General features: G+C 33.4%; 2 protein-coding genes across 2 annotated transcripts; both read left to right on the plus strand.

Annotated features, from left to right (window-relative positions):
- Positions 1–6,219: 6,219 nt before the first annotated feature.
- Positions 6,220–8,141, plus strand: LOC113751945 (receptor-like protein EIX2). The gene is made up of 2 exons (XM_027296090.1): positions 6,220–8,038; positions 8,107–8,141. Exons 1-2 carry the CDS (start codon positions 6,220–6,222, stop codon positions 8,139–8,141), a joined length of 1,854 nt encoding a protein of 617 aa, XP_027151891.1.
- Positions 8,130–9,556, plus strand: LOC113754413 (receptor-like protein EIX2). Its single transcript, XM_027298818.1, has 2 exons — positions 8,130–9,048; positions 9,483–9,556. Exon 1 carries the CDS (start codon positions 8,182–8,184, stop codon positions 9,046–9,048), a length of 867 nt encoding a protein of 288 aa, XP_027154619.1. The 5' UTR covers positions 8,130–8,181; the 3' UTR covers positions 9,483–9,556.
- The last annotated feature ends 2,099 nt before the right edge of the window (positions 9,557–11,655 follow it).

Here is an 11,655-nt window from a genome sequence, read left to right on the forward strand (position 1 = left end):
TATATGAGGTTCTTAATGAATTGTAATTTTTGTCTTAATAATCTAAGTCTCATTACTTGTTCTTTATTATTGTACTCCTCCCCTTACCTACTTCTTTTACTCTTTTATGACAGATAAATTTGGAGATTCTATGGTTATGGTTGAAGAATGTTGAAGACAAAATTGCCTTTTGCCTCATGGAGTGGTTCAATTTAGATGTTCTTCAATTTCTTAAACTATGATTGCTTTTGTAAATGTACCTTATGTACAAGTGATATTTTGGACAAATGTTTATTTTTGTAGGCATTAGTTGGGTAATGTACACTTGAAATTTGGCATTTGAGAATGCTATATTATTACCATGTAATCTAATGCAAATACTTTTGGTTATCAATCGTTCATGTTTATTTGTATGGTTTGTTTAAAATCAATGATTTAGAAATGATTACAGGCCAAATTATGACTATTAAGCTATTGAGAAATTATCTAATGACAAAAAAAGTTGTCACAAAATAGAAAATAAAAACTCCTTGTCACAACAGAGACTGTCACTAAATCTAAGCTACATTTGTGACGACAATTGTTGTCAGTAAAATAGTTATATAACAATGGCTTTCGTGCTGCTTTTTAGTGACGACTTTAAGTAGAGCATTTTTGACAAAAGATCAAGTCGTCAATAAAACACTTCCGGATTGTCGTCACTAATGACAACTATTTAGTGACGACATTTTAGGTCGTCACTGTTTACTTTTACCGACGGGGATTTAGTGACGACTTTGTGACGATCAAAAAGTCGTCAATAAAAGGTATTTGTGACGATATTTGTATGTTCTGTGATGACTTTGTGTTGTCACTGATGAACAATTTTCTTGTAGTGATAATATGCATCAAAGCAACAAGAGATATATATATACATATATATAATCCATTAATATAAATTATTAACCACCAAACCATTTTATGCATTTATAAAACCGTATTATCAAGAACTGCAAACAACTCATTTGTACTTGTACAAACGAGGTATAATCTGGTATATGGAGCAAAATAAGAATTCAAATAATTCAAAATACAATATCAGGAATTTGAAGAACTAAAACCAATGGACATAACCCTCATCTCCTTGAAACCTATATGTTTTATGTATCCATGTTTTATCATTTAAGAAAAACTCTATCAGGTTGAAATGGTCAAAAGATGCACTAGATGCTAAGATTTCAAATTAGATTCAAAGAAGCAAAGAGATAAACAACAATAGAAACACACACACACTTATATATATTTATATATATAGGTGTCATATTTTTCTTAAATTTTCTAGATTCACTAATTCTTCAATTTCTTAGTCTAATATAGGAGAATATTCATTCTTAAAAAGAAAAAATCCATAAATTGACTAAACAAATATGCGTATACTCACTATTACAGTACTAGTTACTTAGAAAAGTACAATCATTTTATGTCATACTTTCACAAGTGATTTAAAATGTCGGAAGTACTATCCTAAGAACCTTCAATTGCAGCTCTAGAAATTTTAATGTTTACAAATTCAGAGGCAAGTTGAAAATTATATCATGTCAAATTACTAATATTCATCCAGAAGACATACAATGTGCTTATAGAAACAATTTTTCAAGGACAAACAAATGGTGATGAAAAATGTTACAAGAAGTTTCCAACAAAAGTTTGATTGGTACAATAAATCCAATAAAATACAAACAATCTCCGCTTGTTGATATCATGTTGATCACCAGTAGAGGAATTCAACGTTTGCAAAAGTATAATTACTGTATAAAAAAAATACCCGTTTGGGTTGTTGTCTATTTTTGAAATCATAGAGATTGAAAATGACAATGCAGCAAAAATAATACTAGCATACCAAGTCAGACTTGTTTTTATTTATTATTATAATTATTTTAATCATCAACAGTGCCGACCCTTCTAGGTATGATTAATTCAGAATTGTCTTGTAGTATTACTTTCTTTTTGACCTTTTGAAATTAGCTGTCTCTTATGATGCATTTTGTCATAAAAGTTGCTACTTGTCAGTAGACTTTGGTCCATTCCCAGACTCCTAGTTGGATAGGTTGGCGGCAACTTTTGACTGGTCATACTTAGATACAGAGCCATGGTCCTAGCAGATGCTAAAAATACAATACTTCCACCTCAAAAGTAAACTGCAAAATATACCAATAACCTCTTTGGTCGTTCATGTATCAATTCAACCTTTCCTTGGTCCTTCATTCAATCGCTATGATCTTAAGCAAGAAAATTTTCTTATAGCCTTTAACGCAAAATGTGGCTCACATATATAATCTCATAGCCAAAATATACTTTTATTGACCATGGAAATGGAGCTTATACACAAGAATGTGTAAATTTCAGTTAAATCCAACCAACCACTATTGAAGTACACAACAATCACGAGTTCAAACACAAATGGCTCTTTCTCCGATGGAGATATGCCTAGGCTGAAATATAGCCAAATTACTTGCTCTCCACAGTTGGTATACCAAAATATTGAAAGCCAATCTCTTGCTAAGGCTCCTCAATAGTCCAGTTGGGCCATCCTCTTTAGTATAAGTTAAAATAGAAATAAAAATACATATAAAATAGACAAGTATCGATCGATGAAGAAAAAAAAAAAACTCCTGCTGAGGTCCCAAATGAGTTTGAGGGCCAGTCCGGAGTACAAATGCCACCCCTTTGTGATATAAGAGAGAGAAAAAGACAAAAAAGAAAAGAAAAGAAAATGCAAAAAAAAAAAAAAAAGGGATGTTGAAAGAATGCCGAACTTTAGACATATGGCCCCTTTGTGTTATTTTTGCAATAGGGCAAGACAATTAGACGAAGCGACGGAGTTCTAATATTTTAACGCTGTTAAAAATATTATAAAATCTTGAAGGCTATTTGATTGTCCATACTTATCCAAATAAAACTATGCTTATCAAAGCAACATTAATTTAGTTCCTCATGCTTTACATTTTGTTATTCTATGGAAAACTAGTTTACTTGCTTACTTCTTTAACCTCAACCCATCTAGTTTGGGATATTTGACAAATTTTCAATTGGTTTGGTAATTTCCTGTCAAACATTCTTTTAAAAAATTAATTTAGATCGCAAAAGAGAGAATCAAAAGCAATTTATGTGGTAACGTAAATAGACAAATCAATTTCACAACCAACTGATAGGGAATTAAAACTTCCGTTAACTCAATACAAAATATGTCCCCAACGACTTTGTGCACAAGGAAATAAGGATTTCCGTGGTGGGTCATGACTTTAATTGACGGGTGGACTTGTAGATGCCAGACTCAGCACGTCGACGAAGTTTCTACCCAATTTGGAATGACGCACGTCAAGATCATGAAAGAAATTTATTTAGGAATTTTTTTGCTTCTCCTAAATTTGAACGTGCATTTGAAATTCATGATATACCATTTTTCTTCTTTTAGCTTCAAGCTTTTTACAGATTAAAAACCACCAAAATGTTTTTCATACAAAAAAGGCAAGTGAAAAAAAAAGAGTTTATCAAGTGCCGTTTAATGTATTAAACGCGATTTTTACCAATGAAAGAACTATAAATCCATGTAAATATTGTAGAGAGTTTTCATGAAACAAAGTTCGATTTTTTTTTTTTTTGAATACTCGTCCACTTCTATGAAGAAAATTGCTAGATTATCTGCTTAATAGAGTATGTGGATCATATTTTGTGAGTTATCAATATTTGACTAGTTCTTGGAGGTGGACTAAACCAACCTTGCCAATAATTCTAGTACAAATGGATGAAGGAAAGGAATACATCACTCAAAGAGACATTTCATGAGGACTTTAAGCTGTTATTGTCTTATCAGCAATTTTTGACAAACATTTGTAACCATAGTTCTTGGAAATTCCATTGAATTAATTGAAAAAGTTTATTATTCAAGTGTCATTTATACTGAAAGTGAATGATAAGCTCTTCTTCAATTGAGAGAAAGTTTGATAAATAAATCAAATCACCAATCATGGTGGATTGTTGCTCATGACACATGAAAGGAGTTGGCTGTGACACAAATTCTAGACTTATTTTAAACAAATTAGAAAAGTTACCTTATATATTCCTCAGAAAAATAAACTAAATACCATTTGTCAGCACACCACAAGAATAGCAATTGAATCTATTTTGCTTGACTGATTCTTGGATTGCTTATTCCAACAATACTCGCAATTATTTCTTGCCAAATAATGGCATCATATAATATTAAACATCCAACTAATCTATACTACTGCTTAAGGGACTTAGATTCTATGTAATCATACGTAATAGTGATCGCATAGTACAGTTAATATATGATGGTGGCTAACGAGTTAGTTCAAAATTAGAAAGATAGATTGAATGGGTGATATATTTTAATTGGGTGATAAAATTTATTATGTTTTCTCATGTTATTATCGTGCTATCTACATTTTTTGTTTTAATAGTTGTATCTATCATATATGATTTTACATCGTTCGGTGCTTCAACTACCAATACCAATTTAGATGGTGATGGATGTCTCATTTAGGGTCACTGAAGCCATCGTGCTCCACAAAGACTTCCAAGTCATCGTATATATACATATATATATATATAATAAATTTTATTTACACTGACAGTGTATATATTATTATCGTTAAATTCATGATACATATATAAAAGTTGGATTTCAAATTCAAAATTTTCATAATTATAAGTTATTTAAAACTGATAATGTATACACTGTCAGTATAGAAAAATTAATCTATATATATATATATATATATATATATTGCTTTTTAAATTTTTTTTTTATAAATGAGAAGTTTTAAATTCAAAATCTATTTACAATCTTTTTGAGTTTACTACCCAATCTAATCCTTCTCCAATACTGCACCTTATATGACTTACAGTAAGGTATAAACAATTCCAGTAATATTCAATATTATCTCCTTAAAGGAGTTGGTTTTATCCATCCAATATTTTGGAGATAGGTGACGGGCTACCGATCTGCAAGTTTGTTGGTAATATAAGTTACTGAGACCTGGTTTCATCTTTTTTGTCATTGTTTAATATGCATATGCTGGAGTGGGACAAGCAGCGTTGGATTTGATTTTTTTTTTTCTAGTTCTATCTGATTGTCTTATTTGTCATAATAATTAATGAACATCCATATTATATTGTTGTATAAATAATCATAAGAGTATGCATAGGAAAATTTTAAATTTTTTTATTTTCTAATAGATTGTCCTTTAATTAATTTTAAGTTACGAAAAGTTAGTTTAAGAAGATTACTTCCAATGTGAGCAGACAAAGCCATATATGCACCAAGAAAAAAACCCAATGGGACTTTTGTTTTGGGACATTTTTTTTTTAGTATTACTCCACTAATGTCTCTAGTGTTAAGCCACCAATGGGAATATTACAACAGAATAAATAGTGCAACTCCACTGGTGATGGTTATACATGGTTTTTTTTGGGGGGGGGGGGGGGGGGGGACATGGTTATACATGTTGTAGATGTCGTAATTCAGATACTACCAAATGCTGTATTTTCTCTTTCTCCATTGGTAGATATTTCCCAATCATCTAATTCAAATGGACAAAAACTCAGGGAGGTGTGAAAATAATTTAGAAACTAAACCATATAACATATAAGCGAAGTTATGGACTTTATTTATTTAAGGGATAATTGCCATTCAGTCATGCATACAGCTGTGAATAATATGACTATCAATTCTTCCCAAAAGACTAATTCTGTCCCTCATGTCTGGATGGTTGTAATTGTCATAAAAGAAAATGGTTCAGTTCCTTGTCTTATACATCACAAACCATCAAGATTTGGATATTGCTTAGCAAAAAAAAAAAAGGAAGAAAGTCGAACACTAAATGTTTTTTGTTTATTAGATGATATTATTTGATGATATTATGGTAACGTATGTATCCAAATCAAATTACAACCCAAATAAAAGTCAATCAATATTTCCATTCGTACGTCACCAATGATTTTTCCCACAATCACGCAAGATTTTCAACGCTGTCTTTCCCCTCGCCCGCGTCCGCAAATTTTTTCTTTTCCCACGAAGACTTGAAGTCGTCGTCATTTTATCACCTTTGTATAGTTCCATCCTACTTCCTACAAACACAGAACATTGAAGTGATGCTTATTGTAAGTGTATAAATAAGGCCACCCGGCCATCTGGGCTTCCCATATCAAATAAACAAATGATACCAAAGAAATCCAATGGAGCATCATCTTCTTTGTACTCCTTCATCTTTACTACTACTCTTCTTATTCAGTTCTATCCCTATCACCAGCCAATTCACATTTGGTAGCAGCAAACAAGCTTATCATCATTCAAATGCCACTTGTATTGAAAGTGAACGGCGTGCCCTTCTTCAACTCAAACATGGATTGAAAGATGAATCAAATCGTCTGTCATCTTGGATTGGAGAAGGTTGTTGTTCATGGGAAGGAGTTGGTTGTCACAAAACCACTGGTAGTGTTTTGAAACTTGATCTGCGCAATACGGTGCCACTCTATTCTGATGAGAATTCTCACTGCACAAATTGCTTGGGAGGCCAATTAAGTCCATTTTTGGTCAATTTGACCAATTTGAGATACTTGGATTTGAGTGTGAATAATTTTTCAACATTCCAAGTTCCCACATTCCTTGGATTGTTGGAAAACTTGAGATACCTCAATCTCTCCAATGCAAAATTTGATGGTGAAATTCCTCACCATTTGGGAAATCTCTCGCATTTACGGTATTTAGATATTGGATTATCATCAAGTGGATCAACGATTAAGGATCTCGAGTGGGTTGTTAGGCTCTCTTCTCTAGAAGTCCTAGTCCTATCCTTGGTGAATCTTAGTGCTGCTCAAGATGGATTACGGGCAATTAGCATGCTTCCTTCACTAACAACACTAGACTTGTTTGGTTGTCATCTTGTTATCCATCCTCATCTTTCACCAGCCAATTTCACATCTCTTTCTTCCCTTGACCTTGGTGAAAATAATTTCAGCAACCACATGATCCCTCCTTGGCTTGGTAATCTCACAGGCCTCCTTGATCTTCGTCTTGGTGATAATAATTTTTCTAATCCAATTCATGGCTTATTTGAGCAAATGACCTCTCTACTGCGCCTCGATCTATGGGGAAACCGCTTTGATGTTTCATTCTTCAAATCACTTTGCAACTTGAGCAATCTTACTTATTTGGATCTGAGTAGTAATGACTTGCAATTGTCAATACCAAGTGAAATAGGCCAGCTTTCAAGACTAGCTGCACTATCTTTGTTCGGATTTAACTTATATGGTTTCATACCTGTCAGTCTTGGGCAGCTAACAAAGCTACAAGTATTGGACATTAGTTACACTTCATTAACTGGTGTATTATCTGAAGACCATCTTGGGAAACTTGGAGAGCTAAAGTCATTGTTCCTATCTCATAGCTTCCTCACTCTGAATTTGAGCTCCACATGGGTGCCTCCTTTTCAACTCCAACAACTTGAAATGGCATCCATCAAAGTAGGCCCCCAGTTTCCAGGTTGGCTTTGGACGCAGAAGTTTGAAGAGTTAGACATGAGCAATGCGGGTATTTCAGATGCCATACCCAGTTGGTTTCGAGTGCTTTGTTATGATATTAGCTCATTAGATCTCTCCAACAACAACCTAACTGGCAATCCGTTGGAGTTCAAAGAACTGAAGAATAATAATTATCGATTTGTATCTCTAAGCTCCAACAAATTGGAGGGATCTGTCAAATCATTTCCATCGGATATTTCAAGTTTAGATCTCTCACAAAATTTTCTTACTGGAGAGATTCCACCGCCTTATGTCGGTCAAATGGATGCATCTACTTATTTCCTCAAACTCAGTGGTAATCGTTTCACAGGAAGTATCCCAGAAGACCTGTGCAAGTTGAAAAGTTTATCAGAATTGGATCTATCCAACAATCTTCTCTCCGGAAAAGTTCCTCTCTGCTTCGGCGGCTTGCGATTCTTGTGGGTCCTAAACTTGGCAAATAACAATCTGTGCGGTCAAATTCCAAGTTCACTGGGTAACTTGGGGGCACTTCTGCATTTGAATGGAAATAAATTCATTGGAAGGCTCCCGTCATCAATGCAGCATCTGAGCAATTTGGTAATTTTCGATCTTGGTGACAATGGAGTAAGGGATACCATACCAGCTTGGATTGGGGAAATGTCATCAAATTTAATGTTTCTAAGATTTCAGTCAAATAACTTCTATGGAGGTATTTCTGACAAGCTCTGCCTACTCTCAAATCTTCAAGTGCTGAACCTGGCACATAATAACTTAACAGGATATATTCCTCATTGTTTTAACAACTTCTCAATGATGGTATCAAGTGAACATGGAAGCATTCTCACGATAACCTACGATACCACCAACCTTCAAAACTATAAGGGAGGAAATGAACTTGAGTACTCCTTTGGGAACCTTGTGCTCATTAAATCCATAAGCCTCTCAACAAATAATTTGGTGGGTGAGATCCCAGATGGGATAATGGATCTGGCTGCTTTACAAACTTTGAACCTTTCTCACAACCATTTGACTGGAAGGATCTCTGAGAAGATTGGCAACTTGAAGCGACTTGAAACGCTTGATCTATCAATGAATGAATTCTTCGGTGCAATACCTGACAACTTAGCAACAATAAACTCATTGAGCTTCCTAAATTTGTCACACAATAGCCTTTCAGGGGAAATACCATCAGGAAATCAACTTCAGACCTTAACCGATCCATCCATCTATGAAGGAAATAGTGGACTTTGTGGCAAGCCACTCCCAAAGAACTGCCCCGAGAACAAGTCGCCAGCTGAAAATGATCCTATCCTTGATGACAAAGATCATGGTGAGTTTGATTGGTCATGGTTTTATGCAGGTATAGGACCTGGTTTTGCTCTCGGCATCGTGGGATTCTTGGCAATCCTTCTCTTCAAGAGGTCTTGGCGCTATGCATACTTCGAGTTTCTGGAAAGTGCAAGTGACAGAATTGCCGCAATGATAGCATTGAAGACTACTCGGTGCGCGAGGAACTTCCATTGAGTAAGTACACACAAAAGCGCGTTTTGTTCTAGTTTTCCTTATCATGCACTAAGGCACTACAACTCACGTAGCTTACTATCCTTACTCATTGAGCATATAACATTTATTATCGTAATTGTTTTTTCTTTACCGATTACAAATTTGACTGTAGAGAATTAAGCACTTAATGATTTATTATGTATTATTGAACCGTTGTTTATAGTATAAACATATAAAGTTGATAAGTTGCCCTTCCTTGATTAGTTTTCTACCTCCTCCACCACTGTCAAGGAGTAAAGATTTGACAATTTGTATATTTTAGACCAGCCAATCTTGACTTTTCATATATCTTGTCTTTTCGTAAAATTTCAACTTTAATTATTTTTTTTTTGAATTGGCAGTTAGCTAGGGAAAACTTACCAGTATTGGTGCTTTGTCGCCTTTCAATCTGCCAGGTCTACACCTATGAAAGTGCTTGTTGCGGTTGTTGAGTCAGTCAGAATGAGCGATTTCTTCCAGGTGATTTTAGAAGCAGTAGTAGTTTAATTTACTTTATTGTTGTATGATTAATTTTTGAGTACTCTATATTTTTTTCAGTTTTCCTTGCCATCTCCTGATGTAAGCTGAGGATTAGACCTCCTTTTATATGCTATTAATTATATGCAAATAAAATGTAAGTATAATAGTCTGCCTAAAAAAGTTATGAAGAATAGTTAAACTATATATACTTGGCTTCATGTAATGATAATAAGGTACTTGTTATGATTTAGTTGTTGGCTTTGCGATTAAGTTCAGTGAGTAAATTGCTTAGAGGTGTTCAGTCGTTGTTGGTTTGGTTTGCTTAGAGGTGTTGAGTTAATAACTCCGTTTGGGTTAACTGTTTTTGAGGGTGCTTTTGAAATATTTTACTGTAACAATGTAGTTAAAAAATTTTACTTTAGATGAGGTTATTTTTTAGGTTATTTTTGTATTTTTGGTATTTTTTAAGGTTGTTTTTTATGCTTTTGGTGTTTTTGAAATTGTCTTTTATGTTTTTTAGGTTGCTTTTTTTTTTTTTGTGTTTTTGGTATTTTTGAGGTTATTTTTGTTTGGGTATTATTGTAACATTGTAGTTGAAAATTTTATTTTTCAAAAAATCACCAATCCAAACAGAGCAATTTCCAGAAGAAGTAGTGTTTATATTTTGGATTATGCATTTGTCTAAGTAAATTAGTGGCAATACAGAAAATCAATCTTGAATTGACATCTTTAATTTCACAATTCATTAGGTATGATCAATTGATGTGTTAGTAGCTAGAATTTATTAATTTAATTCCTAATCTTTAATCAAAATTGTCTTGACAATTTCAATGCCAATCAAAATTGTCTTGTTTTTATTTTCATAACGCAGAAACAAAAGATGCCCATAATCTTATTACTATAAAAATCTAAGTGCTCAAATGCTGAGCATAAGGCCCCATTGAACCGTATATAACTAACTCAAGAACAACTTTCGAAATGATCTACTTTCTCATGTTTCTCCTGCAGACAGAGTATAATGAAAATAACTCAAGATGAATATTAAGAAGTAATTATTGTACACTCGAAATAAGAGATCTAGAACAATAACAAAAATTTTATGTAAATCAACAATGCATTCAAAGTTATTGATCATTGCTGCCCAGCAATGAGTCTTTCCAATTCCACAAGCCAATGTGGGAAGTAAAACAATCCACTGGCTCGTGCTGTAATATACTTTTGATAGTTCTCTACATTTTAATCTCCAAAACAAAAATCAAAGAGAAAATACTCAATCTTGAACTACCTGAGCCATCCCCTTAGAAATGTTAGCACAATCACTTAAGCAGTGGGAGATTTGTCCAAACATATCATTCAAGAGGGCAAAATGTCTATTATTATAATTTAGGGGAAAACTGCAATTGGGTATATATTATATAGTTTGTAGGGTTTTTTTGCATTTAACCCTATATTAAATTAGGATTTAGCCCCTTGAGGTTGTTTAATCATAATTTACCCCTGTTCTTTTGCATCTTAAGTAGATTGCTTTTCCTATGTTTGTCATTAGATAAATACTTAATCGTTTACTTGCACCAAAAAAACAAAAAAAGGTTTACTTGCATGACAGGCCAGGGAAACAAGAAAGCTATAAATTATAATCCACTAAACAAAAATCTTGCATTTATATAAATAAATAAATTTATTGATGCATATTAGTCGCTGTAATTCTTCAATTATCCAAGCCCAAGAATTAATATGAATAAGGAGGAGGAGGGTATAAGGCCAGAGGTACTGAAACCTTTTTGATGATATTTAATTTGGTAACTGTCGCGCCCCATTTTTAATAAGAAATATAAAGGACGAGTTTAGAAAAATGGCTTTTGATTCAATTTTTGATTTAAAAAGAAAATAAAAAATATGGGTCTAAATGGGACTTGAAAATGCGACGATTTGACCCAAAATATAGTTTAAAAAGGGTTTTTTGAATGAAAAATGGAGTCGCCACTTGATATAGAGTTAAGGTGTACCAAGTCACCAAAAATTGAATTTTAAAGAAAAAAAAGGTAGAAAACCCTTTTTAAACGACTCCAAGTCTACGAAAATCAGAGAAAAAGATTCGGGAGTCACATT

Source organism: Coffea eugenioides, chromosome 11 (genome assembly GCF_003713205.1).
Source record: "Coffea eugenioides isolate CCC68of chromosome 11, Ceug_1.0, whole genome shotgun sequence".
In the NCBI taxonomy this organism is placed as follows: domain Eukaryota; kingdom Viridiplantae; phylum Streptophyta; class Magnoliopsida; order Gentianales; family Rubiaceae; genus Coffea; species Coffea eugenioides.

Bases quoted from the DNA above. Each gene is read 5' to 3' on its own strand.
- LOC113751945 (XM_027296090.1), top strand. From the start codon at position 6,220: ATGGAGCATCATCTTCTTTGTACTCCTTCATCTTTACTACTACTCTTC. The intron at 8,039-8,106 runs GTAACTTGGGGG...TCATCAATGCAG, and splicing joins TCAAATTCCAAGTTCACTGG to CATCTGAGCAATTTGGTAAT.
- LOC113754413 (XM_027298818.1), top strand. From the start codon at position 8,182: ATGTCATCAAATTTAATGTTTCTAAGATTTCAGTCAAATAACTTCTAT.